The sequence below is a fragment of the Barbus barbus genome (genome assembly GCF_936440315.1).
Source record: "Barbus barbus genome assembly, chromosome: 25".
Classification (NCBI taxonomy): domain Eukaryota; kingdom Metazoa; phylum Chordata; class Actinopteri; order Cypriniformes; family Cyprinidae; genus Barbus; species Barbus barbus.
Genome location: NC_136753.1, coordinates 11,991,699 through 12,012,065, shown reverse-complemented (window position 1 = coordinate 12,012,065; position 20,367 = coordinate 11,991,699). Strand labels below are relative to the sequence as shown.

Below are 20,367 nucleotides of genomic sequence, written 5' to 3'. Positions count from 1 at the left end.
AAAATGGCTGTGAAATCTACAGTTATTTACTGTAGATTTCACAGTAACATTACTGTATAAGATTTTTACAGTAGAATATTGAAAAGTTTACAGTAGGACCGTAAAAATCACAGTAGTCCAAGCATTACAGTTGAAATCACAGTAGTCCAAGCATTACTGTAAAAAAATCACAATTTAGCCACTATAGTACTGTAAATAGTAAAGTAAACTACTGTAATTTTCCTTTTTTATCATATCTTTCTTTGTACCCCTTTCACATGGACAGGCCCAGATTATTGTTTTTCAGAATTAATTACCGGAATATGATATAAATACTCTATGGTGAGCTTTAGGTAAAAGTGTAATATTAATAAATTAAAATGTGTCATATAACTTGTATATATACTTGTACTCTGATGCACCTGCTGCAGGAGCTTTCTATTCCATACAATAAAGAATTCACATAAGATTCCAATAATATTTTTTGTTTGTTTGTTTTGTGACTGTAAATGGGTGTTTGGGTGTAAATGGGTGTTAACAGGGCAATAACATATTTGATAAGCCTTATCTTAAACTTCTCCAAAGTCTCCCCTGACATAACAATATAGCCTTCATAAACGCATAGTTTTTTTAGATATCATCCTCAGATTTGAAATGAAGCATGACCATTGGTTATAAGTTGCAATAGTATATTCACATAATTATGTATATTAATATTAAAATATTAATATTTTTATACATTTAATAAATATTGTTGTTTTTATTTTTGAGCTTATATATCTCAATATTAATAACATCTGATTAATTTTGAGTTTTGAACTTGAGCCAAAACTCTCAAGCTTTCTAAGGTTTTGTGTCTATTCAGAATGACTTTTATTTTGGGTAGGCTATGTCATGTGCATTACTTGCCAAAATTGGGGCTGTCTGGTTAACTCATAAATACGTACCATGGGATTTTTATTTTACAAAAATCAGTGTTATATATTTTTTTTCTTCGGAAGCAGGAGAGATAAACGCGCAAGTTTCCAGAGCTGTTTCTGAGCTGCAGGGCGAAATCAAAGGCCGGCAGAGTGGGCGGGGTTTACCCAGTCTAAACAGTTCTAGAATCTGTGGGAAAAAAGCGCGAAAGAAGCAGCACTTGAATTTCTGACTCGTCGTCAGTGACAGAAAAGGTCCGTTAATTCTCAGATTTACGTTTCTTTACACACGGCTTTGTCTTGTGGTTGTATTTATTTTGTTTTCGTCTTCGTGTTGATATCTTTCACTTTTTGCCTGAGAGGAATTCAGCGAAAACGTTTCCGTGAAAGCTCCGACGGAGACGTTTACACAGCCTTTAACGTTAATGTATTTTTCCCACCCGTGGCCTCTGCCGGAGTTTCCATCTTGCAATCGCGGATCCTTCACCAACTGTTTATCGGGACTTCCAGAAAATCAGTAAGTAAATTTACCATCACTAACTTACTAGGAGCAAAAAAAAAAAAAAAACTTCAGTGTCAAAAGCCACATGTATAAGTTACAGCTAGAGCTAGGAGTATAACAGTTAGCTTGCCATCAAAATGAATTACGCGTGCAAGCACTGTAATTTCACCACAGCTTCAATTAGCTGCTACTGCATTACATTTTGTTGGTTTAACCCTATATTGACCCACCTATAAGGACCTGACGGCCACCATTTTGAATTTTTTAAAAAGTTTTAGTTCAAGTAACGTTACATCTGATACTTTTGTAAACCACTAAGAAACCTTTTGTTAGATTTTTTTTTTTTAGGGTCAAACCTTATTTTTACCTGACTATTCTGTGCTTTCACTCATACGTGTGTAATGCAGGTCCTTCCAATCCCCAGCTGAGCCCTTCATCGTCTGAGCCACTGTCAGTTGCCTCTTCCAGCACATGCCCCATATCATCTATCAGTCCCATCTCTGCATGGGTGAACAGTTTTGAGGTGCCATGGAACAAAGTCAGGCTGACTCTTAGAAGAGCAGTAGGGTGAGAGGCCAGCTCCGGATGACCGCAGACAGTTGATAAAAGTCACTGTTGATGCAATGAGAGAGCCACTTTTTCTCATTGCTGATGTAAGTTCCTTAATTATTTAAATATTTTATTTGGAGTTTTCAACAATTAATTGTCACATTTATTGCGGAAGAATCATTTTCCCTGATTAGAGTGAAACATTTTACACACAAAAAAAAGGCTCATTGCTTCCTTATCAACAAATTTCAAAAAGCTTTTTCTATCCTAGAGATAATATACCGTCTACCTTGTTTCAAGTAACTCTTATCTTTGCTGTCATAGGAGACTACCACTCCCACAGACGCAGAGGCCCAGCTGTCTCTCCCAATCACTCCAAGGATCATCATGCTCGGTAAGTTTCACATTCAATGTTAACGAATCCTTTGAATGTATAGGGCACAAGCAAAGCAAAGTTTCTGGAAAACACTAGTGAATGTGTGTCGTGTCATTCTCTGCCTCTGCACCAGTCAGGAACAGCACAGTCACTTCAAAAACTTAAGTTATGTGAAGTAATCTCTCATCTTTAGTAGCCACCTATAATGTCGTGATTGCTATTTCAGATTGCTTGCTATGCCTGTATCACACATTCTTTTTCTATCACCAAACCAGTTACTGCTGCTTAAAGGATTAGTTCACCTCAAAATGAAAATTTCCTAATAATTTACTCACCCCAATGCCATCCAAGATATCCATGTCTTTCTTTCCTCAGTGGAAGAGAAATTACATTTTTGTAGGAAAACATTTCTGGATTTTTCTTCGAATAATGGACTTCAATTGTAACCAACGTTTTGAAGTCCAAATAAATGCAGTTTCCCAGATCCCATCTGAGGATTAGGGTCTTATCTAGTGAAACGATCTGTCATTTTCTAAAAAAATATATATAATTTATATACTTTGACATAGTATATAAATTAAGTAATATTTTATATTTAAAAATTTTATAAAGTATATAAATTATATATTTCTTTAGAAAATGACCGATCGGTTCACTAGATAAGACCCTAATCCTCAAATGGGATCCCGCACAGCCCGTTGAAGCACTTCAAAGACCTTTGAAACTGCATTTATTTGGACTTCAAAACGTTGGTTACAATTGAAGTCCATTATTCGAAGAAAAATCCAGAAATGTTTTCCTACAAAAATGTAATTTCTCTTCCACTGAGGAAAGAAAGACATGGATATCTTGGATGGCATTGGGGTGAGTAAATTATTAGGAAATTTTCATTTTGAGGTGAACTAATCCTTTAATGCACTGCTTCGAAGATATGTATGCTCCCTGCCCTGTTTTTATAATAATTTATGTGGAGAAAATCTTTTATAGAATGTATTGCTATGAAATATATTTTTTGTGATGACTATTGTCTTTACTAAGGAGAGACAATCCTGACTGCAAAAAAATGGATGCTGTCGATCGAGGGGAGGGTCGTAATCCCACCTGGTGCTCACATGGCGGACTTCACCACTGCCTTGGCCGCTCTCTTCGCCTGTTACTATGTATTCAACCTAGAGTATCAGGTGGAAGCCAGCACAACACTGGAGTTTGTTCAGAGGTATTTTTTATCTTAAATAGTTTGATTGCAGTGTAAAAGCAAATTGACAATTGAAAAGCTGTTCAAAATCATCTTCTCCCTTTAAAATTAGGGGTGTGAACCGACACAGGTCTCACGGTTCGATTCGATTACGATTATCATGTCATCGATTCAGTTCAATCCGATGCACCGCATTCTCAATTTAACATTTTTCTTCAAAAGTGATGTGTGTGCTCGCCTGTTCAAACAGTGACATTCCAGTTGGAAGTAAAGCTTGTGCCATTAAGAAAAGGAAAATCTGTCATATAAATTTTGTTTTAAAGAAATGTTCATTTAAAAGCAGCGCTCATTAATCAGTGTATTATGTTACCATTAAAGATGCGCGCATCAACCATCGCCGAGTCCGCTGTTGAAGGTGACGATCATCCATTTATAATCACGCATAACAACACAGAATAATTGTAATTTGACCATCGGATGTGGATACTTAAGTCAGAGAAAATTATTGGGGTGGGTGGATGATTTATTTTTGGCTACGGATTCGGCGTTGGAGCTCATCCGTGCATCTCTAAAAGCAGTCAGACTCTGCCAGATGTTAACAGCTCGTGGTGCAAACGGCTAATGTGGTTTATCAAGTTAGTGGTATTACCTCCTGCATATTCTATTTGTGCGTGACATGAGCGCACACAGCGCGTCTTCTGCAGGTCGTGCTTACCAGGTTGTTCATAAAAACCTGGTAAGCAGGTTTTTATGAACTTTTTTATGAAACTGCATTTCGTTGCCCTGTACCTTACTTGTGCAATGACAATAAAGTTGAATCTAATCTAATAAAAGCCGAAATGTGCCCAGATGTAGGCTTTAAAAGTAGTTGGAGCATCTTTAATTACTCGCACTCGCCTCCCTCTGCCATTGTATGCTACCGCGTTAAATGACGTCAGAAAGCGTCAGTACATTATAATCGGTTATGGTCTATTACTGAACCGATACCGAATCGTCACAGGATCAACACCGGCTGCCTGCCACATTGCGTTTCGTTATTCATTTAAAAAAAATAAAAATAGTGTTAAAAGAAAATGAATAACTCTCCCTCCATTTCTCTCAGCCGCCAAAGCGAATTTTTGTCCTGCTAAAGCCATTTGAACGGGGTGATGTAGATGACTGCTGCACTTGTGACAGGGCGCATGTTACTGATAGAACGAGCAGAGAGAGAGAGAGCCCTGGCCTTGCGCGCACTCTCACCGTCTTCAAACTGTCTTGCTCGCTCTCGCTCCCTCAGGCATATTAATCAAAATCAATTGAGAATTGACATGATGGTAAAAGACCGAAGTTCATGTCGAGCATTCAGAGATTTTTTTTTTTCCCTGAATTACCGCTAGGTGTGAATTGTGCTAAAAAAAAACGTTGCCTTATGTACTCTGAAAATTGTTCCGCATCAGCTGAAATAAAAACACTTTCAATAAACAAACAAAACTATCCAGTGATGAAATGTTTCCTGTGTTGACAAAAATGTTGTACAATGTCCTAAACTCCCGGGATAATAAAACGCGTGCCATAGTCCGCTAATGACACGTCCGATTCTCGAACTAATGACTCCTTTGAACCGATTACATTTAATGAATGGTTAAAACAACTGATCTGTCCAACACTGAACTCACGAGACGTCTGAATCGGTGTATAACAAATTGGTAACACTTTACAATATGGTTCCATTTATTAAACTCTAGTTAACTACATTAGTTAACATTAACTATTAATAAACTGCACTTCTACAGCATTTATTAATCTTTCTAAATGTTAATTTCACCATTTACTAGTAGCCTACATTATTTAAATAAAAAGTTGTATTTGTTAAAAGAACACTCCACTTTTTTTGGAAATAGGCTCATTTTACAACTCCCCCAGAGTTAAACAGTTGAGTTTTACCGTTTTCGAAACCATTCAGCCGATCTAATGTTTTCTTCTTTAATTTCAGGGCTCCAACTACGATTCTAGGTCTCCAAGGTCAGGGCATGCAAGAGGCCATAGACCTTTGTCAAGTGGCAGGGGAAGTTTATTTTCCTTTCTGTTTTAAATGTTCATGCAAATGTTAAATATTTTATTTTTTAATGTTCAATGTTTTATTTTATTTCAATATTGCCATAGTGTTATTTATTGCTCTTTAGAATGTGGTAATAATCAGTTATTTGCACGGCTTCAAAGTAGTTCAATTGTTTGACCGTATTGTATCAATTTGCATTATTGTTCCGTCATAGCAACCAGTCATGTGGAACTAGTGAATGAACTAGTAACAGTTTGCTCTGTGACTTTACAAAACTTTTAATGAAATAGCCTAGTTTTGTAAAAAATTTCTTCAGTCGTAAATTAAATTTAGCAACAGTAGAATAAGCGGGATAATAGACTTCACGCCATTAGACTATCCAAAGTTAACACACTCCGCTGGGCGTTGTGGCCGCATTACAAACATAGAATGTGCGTTAACTTTGGATGGTATAATAGCATGTTGTCCAATGTCCATTATCCCTTTATGTTGTACCTGTTTTGTCATTCCTGTTCACCAAATGTTTTTAAATAAATAACTGTTAACATTTTTCTTATTGTCTGCAGTTGATTGCAATGTTTTAGAATATGGGTGATTCTTTTAATGATGGCTAATATTAAATCAGAGTGATACAGTATTTAAATTGTACAGTGAGAAACTGAATTTACAGTGATTAACTGTTATCTACTGTTTATAGTACTGTATTGCATACAATACATAAAATACAATACAATTTTGTATGTAAATGCAATTGAAATCACAGTATATTTTTTTATTCTACAGTAAAACAATCAATACTGTAAATACAACTAAAATCACAGTTTTTAATTGTTTTTTATTTTACAGTGAATACACAAAATACTGTAAATGTAAGTACAGTGCCCTTACTGTAAAACGTATTCACAGTAACTTACTGGCAACAATTAGCCAGTAAGTTACTGTAAATACAACTAAAATCACAGTATTTAATTGTTTTTGATTTTACAGTGAATACATAAAATACTGTAAATGGAAGTACAGTACCTTTACTGTAAAAAGTATTCACAGTAACTTACTGGCTAATTGTTGCCAGTAAGTTACTGTAAATTTTACGGTAAATTTTTTACAGTGAAGGTAAACGTGAAGCTGCTTGGTTTATATTTTTATGTATATAATAAACATTTTAAAATTGTATTGCATAGCGTTGCTACCATAATAATCAACCATTTCAAATGTTTATGTGCTTTTCTACTATTTCTTGCTTTTGTTCTTAACAGATCCTACTTGCTGTGGTGGAGCAGCTATGAAATATTGTTCTTGTAAATGCTTTCCAGCAATTTCACTAATAAATATGCATGCAAATTACAGAAAAGTGCAGCAGTTACCGTACAGTGTTCAGCAATGGTCAAAAAGGATTTAAACAGTGAATTTTGAATCGTTTTCTTCTTGTAAACTCAGAGATGCAGATTCAGATGGCAATTAAATTACCACAGGACCTTGGTGTTTGTCAAAAAACAGTAGGCAGTTTGGCTGGGGATTTTTACAAGGGTGGTGGGAGAAAAACACCAGCATTCTGAATTTGGATGGCAATACAATCACAGACTAACTACTGTAAATGTTGAAAAATGCTTGTGTCTCCTTGAGAAACAATTACCGTCTGAATCAGGCCAAACAGGCAAAATTATCAATGAAAAATGGCCTTTAGCAATCATTGTACATTGGTACAATGAGATTTTAGAGTAAGTGGGGCTTCCTTGCACAATGTTGCAGAAATAGAAAAGAGTGAATGACAAAATGTAGGGCCACTAATCACAATTCGGTTAAAAATCATGGAAGAGATACCTTTTAAGCCTGCCACTTTGTTGCGTTGTGTTTGGTTAGAACAGTGTTAAATCAAAAGTCTGCAGAAAACTTATATACTGTATTAGGCTTATTATTTGTATGGACTATTTTTATAGTGCCTTCTTTCATTATATGCTATGCATGTGAAAGAGCTGTATAAACATTCTTCAAAATAGCTCCTTTTATGGTCTACAGAAGATGGATCCATTAAGTAACAGGAGTTTGGTAAGACATGAGAGTGAATAAGTGATGACAGTTTTTGGATGAATTAAAACTTCAAAGAGTCATACTGCTGACAGAAGCCTTGTTCCTCCTTTCCAAAGATAGAGGACCCTGAAAAATGTCTTTACAGACATTACAGAGAAAACGTAAACAGATTTTGCAGGGGAATCACAAAAAGTTATTAAAGTAAATGAAGGAAAGAAAAAGATTGTCTGAGCAGCTGTTACTGTAGGTAAAGAAAACAGGAATGAGAAACAGCAGTAAGGACGAGGGCTACAGCAACCGAGGAGGACACTAACATTTTTTTGATTTCTATTAAAGCTACTGATCTTTTACTTAAGGGTTCTTGGAATGAAACCATTTCACTTTAAAATTGAGGTAAAAGTGCCATTAAGCATTATACATATATAATATGCATGCAGCCATTTTATTCATCAATTTAAAATTAGGCTAGGAGTCAGTGGTAAGGTCATAAGGACATTCTATGGACATTCTATCTTCTGCTCTGATGGAGCCATGACCTGGCTAAGATTCTCCCTGCAGCTGTCCTAGAAACCAGTTTAATGACAGTTCTGAGATCAGCTCTACAATATCTTTATGTGAAGAACAGACTAAAATTTAAATAATTCACTGAAAATCTTGCAAACCACCATTGCTTGTCAGGCATACTGTGCTCACAAAGGCTGTGTTTGCTATGGTACACTGTACACTGTTTAAAAAATTATAAAATATGCAGTTTATTTTGTGGCATTATGCAAATGTCTTTAGTCAGTCCAATCACATAATGAGTCAATAAAGATTGATTGGGATACAGTATTTTAAAGTGTACACTTGCTTATGTCACACAATGTCAAATCTAGCAGATCATCTGGATAGTTAATGCATACATTTGCATATTGTGCAGTAAACTGAATTTGGAGAGATTGCATACTGTAGAAACATTGAGTAGTAATATGCAGTATGAAATTTCGAACAGAACCAAATTTCAAAGATCAATCTGTTACTCATGCAAATCTATTAAATTGAGTTATTTGAACTACTTTTATGGAGCTTTTTTTTGTCCCTTTTGACAGTGACAGTTAATATCAAGCTGTGTTGCATACGAAAGGCATGATGCTCTGCTTTTTGTGTTCTATGGAAATAAAGAATACAAAAATAATGATTGAACAGCATGGAGTACAGATGAGGTGAACTATTCCAAAAAATGTGTCTCAAAGTTGAGGCTGACAGCACGCCCCCCCAGCTGGGAAAAAAAAATCTGTGTCTGTGAGTCTAAATGGGTTTAACTGATAGGTTGTGATAAGCCCCACTGCTGACAACTAATGTCAGTCCTAGTTTGACTCAGACGTGTCCTTCGGCTCTTTTCAATGTGCAATTTAACTTCTCAAAATCCCACCAAGAATAACCAGATTATGACACAAATTTCTCTAGATACAACAGATGAAACAGGTAAGCTCCACTATCTATGAGGCTTGTCTTGTTTTGAAATCATCCACCTGGAATAATGAAAAGGCACTGGGACTATAATATTATTTGGTTAATCTTATCAGTTTTGTAATCTGATATGAAGAGGCTTAACTTCTTCGACAGATGCAACAACAATTGTTTGGCAGTGATCTGAGTTTTAAAGTTTGTCCACATACAGAAAATAAGAAGGGATGAATCTAATATTAATCACGGAAAATTGAGAAGCATAACTGAAAAAATATAAATGCATCTAACATAAGCAAGCTAATTATTAACATGTTATATAAATGATATGCATACCCCAAAATAGCAAGTTCCAGTTAGGATAATAAATACTGTACATTCACACAAATCCAACACAAACAATTGTGAAATAAACTCAACTGCTAATTTGTCTTATATAACAGCAAACTGAAGAATTTTGAAATAGACCCACAAAACTACAACTAATGTAATGACCAACATTCTGCTTTCGTACCAGAGCACCCATGGGCGTCTCTACAGTCCCGCGTCATGCAGGAAGACTGGAAATTCCGACAGCTTTTTCCGAACACTGGCCGAGCAGAGAGTAGACGGGGGAAAAGAAACTCAGATGACAGAAGAAGAGCGGTATTCGCACAGAGAGTGTATGAGTGTGAAAGCAAACCTCGTGTAGTGGGCAACATGTCGGACAGCCCTTGCCACGCTGTGACCATCTCTGGATTCCTCTGGTCAGCAAAGTTCTTCCAAATTCGCAAAGCTCCATCATCTGCACAAAAAGTGGCATGGTGCAAGTCAGCATAGAAAGAGACAAACATGAGAACCGATCAAAGTGTGCTTCAACATGAATGATAGGTGAACTGACCAGTGGCAGTGAGGAGGAGAGAGCAGTCATGTCCATTAAGGTACTCCATAGCTGTAATGCGTGTGTATCGTGGGTTCCCATTGTAGAAATAATCCAACCTCTCTCCTTTCTCCCAGTCCCAAAAACTGTTCCACACATACACAGAACACAGTTGTAATAGTTCACAATGCCTCTCTATGCACATCTAGCGAGATTGATTGTTTGAGTTCAGGAAGAATATCAGTGTAACTGACAAGTGTAAATAACATGCCAAATACAATGTATCAATACATGGTAACAGACGGCAATATTTACCACTTATATTTTCAGTTTTAAGCATGTACAACACAGAGATCGCTTGAACATTTCTGAGTGATGACAAAAGAATAACTGAATCAGTGTTTTGAACTTGATATTTTGAACTTGAATTTGATAAGAAAAAAAAACTGATTCACATTATTTAAAACTCCATGAGCATTTTTATGAGTTTTAAATCAGGGACAGTTTTCACAAGTTGTAACAGAGAAGAGGGGGCAAAGATAGTCTAAATATGGCCTACCATGGTCATTAGGAGATTTATAACAAGTAACATTCTTACAGTGGTTTTTTTGTGAGACTATGGGGGAGTGAACTTATTTTACTTCATACTACAGTAGTAAAATTACAATGCTGTCTCAATTTCTTTTTCTTTACTTAAAAGAGTTAAACCCTCTAGCTTTTAATTGAGCAGAAAACAACAGGTTTACAAAAATATGCCATCTAGAGATATACAGGAATAAAAGTAAAAACATAAATGGTGAAATGTGAAAATAAAGCATAACTGGCATACAGTGTTTAGCGTAAACAGTACCACACTTTGATTTGAAATATGCAGAGAAATAGGTAATACACTTATTAAACTAAATTTCAGGCCTTTGTGGTTTTAGACACACTGACACACTAAGTTATATCGCATGTTCGATATTAATTTGATTGATAGATGCTTTGCCAAAGCAGTGACACATAACAACATTAGACCTTTTTTAAGTTATTATGAGAGAAGGGAAACTATATTTTTGGTTTATTAGCTGGGGCAGATTAGATTGTGGGGGGCCAGCAGAGTCTGAGTGATTAATGGAAAACATTGTTCTATGTGCAGTACTGTGAAAAGTGGTATTTTGAAAAATGTTATAATGGTTTTTTGCCTGCTTATGCATCCTTCTCTTTCAAAGAGTTTTGATTGTAGATGAATGTGGTTGTGTATGTTACAGTCACTCACCAGATTGAGTCTTTATCAGCTACAGCAATGCAGGGGTTAAATGGATGAAACTTCACCACTGATGGAACACCTGGGTTTCTGTTGATGAAGATCTGATCATCTAACCGTGTCACTCCTTAAACCACAAGAGGGATAGATCAGTTAGAACAGGTTTAATTAGTGAAATGTTGAGCTTTACTAATGACCACAGAACTCTTTTGGTTTACACGTTTTTGTGGAAAATGAATAAGGGTGACACTACTGAACTTCAGTGTGAGAATTGCAGATGAAAGAAAAAATATGCATGAAGGGAACTCAGAGGGAATTCAGGATTTGATTCAGTTCCTCCAGCTAGACTGAATGAGGGCAGCCCCTCTCTCGGCTTCAGAGACGAGGATGGCGGAGAGAGTGATGAAAGGAGAAAGACACACGAGAGTGAGTAGGATCCTCCGCTCTGACGCAATCAGTCCTGCGCACTTGTGTGTGTGCATGCCGGCACTGACGTAAGCATGTTAGCCATTCCGTTTGAGACTCCGCTGACTTCAGACAGGGAGCCAAGCACATTGCTTTCTTTTAAGCTTGGGGCTTTCACACACAAAAACTACAGCATATAACTGGTTCACCCAGTTCCACTTGAGAAATCCATATTAAATGTATATTATTAAATTATTATTATGCAATCCACATTATATAAAAAGCATCTAATGTACAGAGCAAAAGCATTCCTGATAAAGGTTTACTGCAGACCAGGGGTGTCGTAGACCCTTTTCGCTGGGCCACAAGCCCCAGTGTAATAATGCTCTCCCCCCAAAAATACTACTTATAAATTATTGTCTGCCAATGGAGATTATTGTATACTGACCTGAGAATAATTTTCCCTGCAATCATGTCCTCTGTATTTGATCAGCTGTTTAGAGTCAGAATTAAATGCCAGATTTGGGAATGAGTACCATACCTTGTTTTAAAAATTATTTAGATTAAATGACAGCCCTGTGATTTTTAGATGTTATATCCACTGAAATATTAAAAATAAATACATAAAAAATTGGGGACAATTATTTTATTTTGTGGAGTGGTCTGTGCCCCAGTATTCATGAAAGGCTAGAAACATTCATGCTGTAGACTTGAGTGAAGTGATATTAGCATCTGTAACTTTTGCTAAATATAATATATGTAATATCACTGTAGGGTGCCTTTTGGTGTCCTGTACATAAATTACTCATTTGCCATGATAACTTAAAATAAAAATGACTATGAAGGGGTGTGTTATATTAGGCTAAGTTTTTATATTCATAACAAAAGCATTACTTTAAATCTACATTTTCTAGATTTGTTTAGTATTGTGTAAGAGGATGTGTGTTAGTTTGCTATGTCCCATGCACTGCTCATTAAATTTGAATGATAGTAGAATATTGTCAAATCATAAAATTAAAAAAAACAATTCTCCTATTAATATTTTGTTAAATAAGAGATTACTCAGTTTGAGTCTATTGATCATTTGGTAATAAAAATGATATTTTTATTTAATAAAAAATGAAGAGTTTGTCCATGTCCCTTGAATGGTTGTCCATCCAGTCATATTGGGGAATCCGCCCCTTTAAGAAAAGGCCATTCCCTTTAGTGACATCATGACAACAGATTTTTTTTTTCTCTTCAGTGGCGGGAATTCCAATGCTGAGGTGAATAAGTTGGTGACTTTTCAATTGACAAATTTTCTTTGTATGAGTTTGCTTACTTGCTTTGCCAAAGCTTAACATGTCCACCCTGTCGGCATAAAATATGCCAGAAGTGATTCGAATACAGTATTTTCAATATATGCAAGTTTAAATATACCAAATTCTCTTCAACAACCAGACTAAATATTTAGCTAGTCAAAGTTTTTTGTAAGCTAATATGCTAACTGAAGCTCAAAAAGCTCAAAATAGCATTCATTTGTAGTTAATATTGCTAAAAACTAAAATGAATGGGGGGGGGGGGGGGGGGGGGGGTATATCAATGTGATTGAGGATGTAATTATATTATTTATTATTATCATAATTTTTAATAACTCAGTTTAGGAAAGGGACATCATACCTTTCAGAAAATATAATTTGCATCTTAATTTAGCAATGAAAACGTATTTAACAGTAGTATATATGTCTATGACAGGGTGGACATATCTTATGGTTTATGCTTTGAATAATGGCCCATAATTATCTAAATAAATGTGCTTAGCTAATATGTTTCTTAGTACTTGAATGTCTACTATTTATGATATGACAAAGCGAATGGGAAATTAAACTTTTTGAGTATTGTGAGTGTTGAAAGGCACTCTATGGTGATTTTGACCCGTATATGTTACGACCACATATGACTAGAACTGCCTAAATTTAGACAGCAATTAAGTAGTTTCATGCCATTTTACAGTCGGAAACCAGTACCTCTTTGGGTGATGCGTTGGCTTTGTCTGCGTACTCGTGCGTTGCGTAAGAATCTCCACTCTCTCTCCTTACGAACCTGACTCTCCAAATCATGCTCCTCTGGAATCTGAAAGAGAAGAAAGAATTACATTTTAAATGATGGAGCACAGACAGAGTCAACCTGTTTAAAACCATAAAAATTCAAATGCACACATGCACCTGGGTTTGACAGTTGTGAGAACAGAAGCTCCAGAGACTGTAATTGTGTAAAGTCAAATTACCTTGATAAAGTGCTTTAAACGATTCAGATTGTTTCAAAGCAACTTCACAGTAATAAAGCGGAAAATAACAGAATCAAGGATGCAAACTTCAAGAAATACAATAATAAAGGCTAACAAGTTTTTCTCTCTCTAAAAAAGCATCTCAACTGTAGTCTCTCACTCTTTCCATACTTTCACATGTCTGTTAAATTTCTAAAAAGTGTGACTGATGTTCTTTCTTCCTCTCCCCAAACTCTGCCTCTCCATTTGTAAGAATGAGAAAACCGCAAAACAAGATAAATAAAGTATTCAATTCATGCACACATAGAGCTGAAGCCCTGAGAGAGAGAATCACAGCCCCAGCTAATTAGCCCTGATCGATCCAGTCTTCCAGACAGGAGCTCCAGGGAATCAGATCCCATGCTGCAAGCCTAAGTCCAAGCTGCTCAAGCAGGGTAAGAAATCACACCTGTCTTTCTTTCTGGAGCTCTGGGGCTCCATATCAATCTCTTAATGAGAATCAATAATTTGTTTTTCCATGGAAATGAAGCAGTGAGCTTGCACATGTGATTACTTGCTCAGCTGGGACTGTGAATATGTCAGAGTTAATTGTCTCCTCTAGAGCGGTTATTATACCATCGCATGCAAACACTCACACATAGTCAAATCACCAGCAATATGCACTTATCACACCCATCACTCTAATAGACTGGAATAGAGCTCTTCTATCAAGATGGATTTTTCAGTTTGCACTCAAAGTGCTCTTATATTTGTATTCCATTATGCACATTTCAAACTTATGTCCAGACTGCTCTCTGTTTAGTGCACTTTCTGAATTACTGCACATACAGTGCCCTCTCCGTAAGTATTGGAACAGTAAAAGACATTTGCAAATGTGATTAAAAGATGAATATGAGACAAAACTACAGAATGTCACATTTATTATTAGCCATTTCAACACATACGTGTTTTACCAAATAAAAAGAACAACACTTTTAGAGTTCATCCCACTCATTGATGTGAGCATAAGTATTGGGACAGTTGAACATAAGGCAGATATGAAATATTATTTAGATTATTTAAGCTATTATTTAGTTGCAGATCCCTTGCGCCCATGTCTATGACACATAGACATCACCAGACTCTTGGTCTCATCCTTTGAAATACTTTCCCCGGCCTTTAATGCAGCCAATTCCAATTGTTGCTTGTTTTGGGGAGTTTCTGCCTTTACTCTCCTCTCCAGCTGGTGAAATTCATGTTCAGTCGGATTTAAATTTGGAGATTGACTTAGACTAAGCAATCTAAGACTTTCCATTTCTTTGCCCTTATAAATTCCTTGACTGAACTGGCAGGGTGTTTTGGGTCATTGTCCTGATGCAATATGAAGCACTTCCCAATGAATCTGGTGGCATTTTCTTGAATATTGGTAGGAAAGATGGTTTTGTACCCTTCCAAATTCATTCTGCTTCTGTCATCATACATTAAGTCATCAGTAAAGATGAGAGGGCCTGTTCCAGAGACAGCCATGCATGCCCATGCCATGACACCACCTCCACCATGCTTTACAGATGAGGCTGTATGCTTGGGATCATTTGCAGTATCCTTTTTTGCTCCATGTGGTGAGTGAGGCGGGGCCGAGAGCCGTGGGAACGGAGCGAGGCCGGTGGAGTTAATGATAATGAGCGACACCTGCGACACTCACCGGTCTCGAGTCCCACGGAGGAGCTCCGGAAGGATAAAAGGAGGAGTGACGACAGTGGAAGACGAGAGAGGACCAGGCCTGGATATTATTTTGTGTTTTGTGTGCGGCAGTCGTCCGTGAGGGGCTGCCGCTGTACTTTTACGTTTGTTTATTTTGATTATTAAATTCTTAAATGTTTGCCGGTTCCCGCCTCCTTCTTCCCGACCTACGAAGTTTGTTACACTCCACATTTTTGCTTTCCCATCACTTAGATAAAGGTTCATCTTTGTCTCATCGGTCTATAAACATAGTTACAGAACTCTTCTGGCTCACCTTTGTGCTTTTTTGCAAACTCTAAACTTGCCTTTCTATTTTTGGTGCTGGTCAGAGGTTTGCATCTTGCTGTGTAGCATCTGTAATTCTGTGTCAAAGTCTCCTGAGGACAGTAGATTGTCAGAGCATCACCCCAGCTTTCTGGAAGTTGTTGGTGATTTTACAGACACATCTTTTAGGGTTCATTTTCACAGCTTTTATGATTTGTCTGTCATCAACTACTGTTGTTTTCTCAGCCGATCAGGTAGTTGTTGGTTGCTGGTGTCGCTGGTGGTTTCCAAACTCTTGATTTCTCCATGCCCTTTGTTTTTGCTATAGCTCTAATTGACTTCCTCTTTTCTTTTAGCATCCAAATTGCTTGCTTTTCTCTCAAAGTCAGCTCCCTCATTTTCATCCTGGTTTGTGTGTCATCATCGAATGCAAGATTTAGAATGTAGAAGTAATGGATATAACTGATACGACAACATTCCCTGCTTTTAATATCTGAAGAATTAATGCAACAGGACACAGCTGATCACTTAGAAAGACTTATTCAGCAGCCATATCACCCTGCAGCCCAAGACTGTTTGCCCACTGAAGCTAAGCAGGGTTGAGCCTGGTCAGTACCTGGATGGGAGACCTCCTGGGAAAACTAGGTTGCTGTTGGAAGAGGTGTTAGTGAGGCCAGCAGGGGGTGCTCACCCTGCAGTCTGTGTGGGTCCTAACGCTCCAGTGTAGTGAAGGGGACACTATACTGTAAAAAGCACTGTCCTTTGGATGAGACGTTAAACCGAGGTCCTGACTCTCTGTGGTCATTAAAAATCCCAGGATGTCCTTCGAAAAAGAGTAGGGGTGTAACCCCGGCATCCTGGCCAAATTTCCCCATTGGCCTCTGACCATCATGGCCTCCTAATCATCCCCATAAACTGATTGGCTTCATCACTCTGTCTCCTCTCCACCAGTAGCTGGTGTGTGGTGGGCGTTCTGGCGCAATATGGCTGCCGTCGCATCATCCAGGTGGATGCTGCACATTGGTGGTGGTTGAGGAGATTCCCCCCCTTCTATGTAAAGCTCTTTGAGTACCCAGAAAAGCGCTATATAAATGTAACAAATTATTATTAATTACCTGTGATTAAAACAGGGTTTGAAATTAACACCCGCCAACCCGCCAATTGCGGGTAAAAATCAGCTGTGGCGGGTAACGCTGTCAAATCACTAGCCAATTTGGCGGGTTACTTTTCGTAAATTATGGTCACTCATTAATTTCTTGGGGAAGTTCATGCAAGCAAAATTTGCGCAAGTTCAGCGCAAATATTGAACTCGTGAGACATCATGACATTATCGAGTATATTGCAAAAAACCAAACAAAACACACCTACAGAGTGCACTAGACTACGTGATGAAGTCTGGTTAGACGCGTGCGCATTTAGAGTGCATTCTTTCACTGCATGATTCAATCTATTAATATGCTTTAAGAATGATCACAATTCAAGATAAGAGGGCAGAAAATGTATATATCAATTCATATAGTTAATCAATATCACAGGAAGAGTGCAGTTTTTCCTTAAAAAATCAGCATGGTTACAAATGTGATATTGATTTTATTCAACAGTTCAATAAACAATAAGTTATTATCAAGAGACTTACGTTTTAGACACCAATATTTCATGTTTTTGTGCTATTTCGATAATAAAAAAATATTTCAAACACAGCCACAGCGCTGTTTTGCGTCTCTGAGCAACATGACGGTGTTTAGACGATGCCACCTACTGGCACATTTACAGTATTTTTTCATTTTTTTTATAATTTCAAATATCAGAATTCAACATTTCATGTTTAAAATATCAAAACATTATTTACACATTTCTATACATGTCTACATTAACGTGTAAATACATCTAAATGCCACTTCTGATGCATCTTCTGTAAAAATGAATTTTATTGATAGTGATTTCATTTGTTTAGTAACAGCCTAAACGTATTATTATTATAATTGACTGATTAAATGTAAGAATTTGACCAAAAGATGATGCACACTTTTAGAAAAAAAGGTTTTATAAAGGTAAAAATGCCTATAAAAGGTAAAAATCTATTTAAACTTATGGGAAAAGATTAATTTCTATCACTGCTATGAACTGACCACACAGAATATGAAGAATATCAAAAACTTTAGGAGCCAGCTGTCCACGGCAGTCCTTAAGATACCAGCACAATACCACACTCAGCAAAATATCATCTAATTATCTTTATCGATAAAATCCCAGAAAATGTTGAGATTATTTTTTGTTAGTATTGCACACCCTAGTACTGACACAAAATGATTTGCAACAGTTGCTTTGTCACTTCCAGTGTAGACAGCCTCAAGCTGTTGGTTTATTTCGTTTTTTTTTTTTTTTTTGGCTAGTAGAAGTTATGAATGGCCGGTAACTTAAAAATTTAGTAGCCAAATTGGCTGGTGAGTGAAAAAAGTTAATATCAATCCCTGCACACAACCTTGTACACAATCTTACTGCAAAAAAAAAAAAAGGAACATTTAATTATCAAAATCAAAACTTCAAAAATAGAAGCAACTATTTGAAGCTTCTGTCAGGCAAAATAAAAACAACCTTATTAATGCTACTGCTGAAGTGATGAGAGAACAGATAAGAAAGGAGATCAATGCTGTTATGATAGACGAGATGACAGACGTGAGTAATGTACTGGTCCTGCATTGTGATGGGCACAGGTATCAAGGTGTAATAAGTAATCAAGGTACATGGTTAGTCAGATTTGAAGATGTTACTAGTGGCAAGCGTGCCAATGACATTGCTGTTCTTGTTTATTGGAGAAATATGACTAGTTACTAGTCTAGTTAAAGTTGTGGCAAGGTGTTTCGATGATGCAGCTGTCATATCATCTGGACTAAATGGGGTGCAGATGAATCTTAAGGAGAGAGCACCTATGGCCTTATTAACTGCTATGCACATCATTTGAATTTAGTATTGACTCAAGGGGACTCCAAGCTTAAAGAATGCAAGATCTTTTTTGACCAACTAAACGGCCTTTTTTTCTCTAGATCCCTTAGGCACACGCAACTACTGGACAATATTTGCCTGCAGCGACTTCCTCGTGTGGCATCAGTACAGTCTTTGAGAAGAGTGTCCTAAAGGAGCTGTTTCACCACATACTGGAATATCATGATGAGCTTGACGAGGACTCTGTGCATTGTGCTGATGGATTTAATGCACATCTGGATGATTGGATGATAGTTTTGTTTTTTGCTTCACACATTTAATGGGATTTTTGAGCATTCAGATGTGCTTTTTGCAAAACTACAGAACAAAACTTTGGATGTACAATTCTGTATGGCAAGGGTGAAGGAGTTTTGATCTGATTTGATGAGAACTACGAAGCCTCTGCGTGCATCTCATGCGCTCCGTGTGCACAGAGAGGCCTAGCACAAGGAGACCTTCGTTGATACTACAACCAATTCCAAAGAAATATTCTGGACAACATTCTCTGTCAGATACAGAATAGAGTTCAAGACCATGAAAAACTGTTTCCCTCCTCAACCCCCAACAGTTTCAGACTTACTGGAAAAAATTCCTGCATACAGCATTCTCCAGCTTAATGCAGAGTCGAGGAACACTATTGGATCTGTCTCGGCTAAAAAAAAGAACTGACTGTAATGTATGCCATGACTGATTTTAAAAGTTCCGTTGATCTCCTTTATTTCCTTCATCAGAAAAATCTGGGTGAGAGCATGAGGCTACTGTACACATTGGCATGTTTGGTGACTATCCCTGTGTCCACTGCTTCTGTTGAACAGACATTCTCAGCCCTAAAGCGAATTAAAACTTATGCTAGAAATATGACTGGATAGACTCAACTTTCAGCATTAGCCTCCATGGCGATAGAAAAGGACTTATTGTTGGAACTGAAACGCACAAATAACCTGTACAACAGAGTGATTGGACTTTTCTTGAGGAAAGGAGGGAGGATTTTGTGTACAAATAATCAGTAGGCTAGTTTTGGTGAGTTTAATGTATTTTATTTAGTAAGCAAATAATATATGTAAAATGTACATAATGTTAATAATATAAGAAGACTTGCGAGACTGAATTGTCTTTCTTGCTTTAGTAATGGTAATTCTCGCTGCATGAGCCTGTGATGCAATGTCCTGTTATACTGCGTTTCTGTATAATATTCGCTGTGTCTCATTTCAGAGGCTGCATCCTCCGGAGGCCGCAATTTGTAGGCTGCATACGTCATCAAGAATGTCTTTAAGAAAAGTAACCGTAATAAAATTGACTGTTATTTCTTGTGAGGTGTAAAATACTGTAATTTCTGTTTTACTTTGCAATTTAATGCTTGATTTGTTTCTGTTGCCGTGGCGTCATAATGATGGTATTAAGAGGTGGAATAATTCAGGTAGGACACCACTAAAGGCCTAGGTGTGAAATGCACAGTCCTGCACTGATTTTTTTTTAACACTATATATGATATACACATAGATCTGCTTATCTTGCAGCAGGAAAAAGCAATTAAAGGTGACTAACACAACATAACGGCAGCAGGGGTCACTCATAATTCATTACATAACTAATATA

General features: G+C 37.0%; 2 protein-coding genes across 4 annotated transcripts in view; one reads left to right on the top strand and one right to left on the bottom strand.

Annotated features, from left to right (window-relative positions):
- The window catches only part of LOC306844463 (regulatory-associated protein of mTOR), a 285,322-nt gene that overhangs the window by 13,566 nt on the left and 251,389 nt on the right, over positions 1–20,367 (bottom strand). The window contains exons 26-29 of the mRNA XM_079376622.1: positions 13,547–13,652; positions 11,148–11,262; positions 9,911–10,035; positions 9,713–9,814 (exon numbers count right to left, since the gene is read on the bottom strand). Of these exons, the coding sequence (XP_079232748.1) occupies positions 9,713–9,814; positions 9,911–10,035; positions 11,148–11,262; positions 13,547–13,652 (448 nt within the window). The remainder of the gene's footprint in view (positions 1–9,712; positions 9,815–9,910; positions 10,036–11,147; positions 11,263–13,546; positions 13,653–20,367) is intronic.
- LOC306844460 (uncharacterized protein) lies at positions 944–6,898 on the top strand. Of its 3 annotated transcripts, none has more exons than XM_079376617.1 (5): positions 944–1,413; positions 1,806–2,051; positions 2,272–2,341; positions 3,362–3,539; positions 5,491–6,898. In XM_079376617.1, the coding sequence occupies exons 2-5, from the start codon at positions 2,022–2,024 to the stop codon at positions 5,606–5,608; spliced, it is 396 nt and encodes a 131-aa protein (XP_079232743.1). In that variant the 5' UTR covers positions 944–1,413; positions 1,806–2,021; the 3' UTR covers positions 5,609–6,898. The 3 variants fall into 3 exon arrangements, with proteins under 3 accessions (XP_079232743.1, XP_079232744.1, XP_079232745.1); XM_079376618.1 differs by having other exon boundaries at positions 1,089–1,413; positions 1,823–2,051; positions 5,491–6,305; XM_079376619.1 differs by having other exon boundaries at positions 1,089–1,155; positions 5,491–6,108.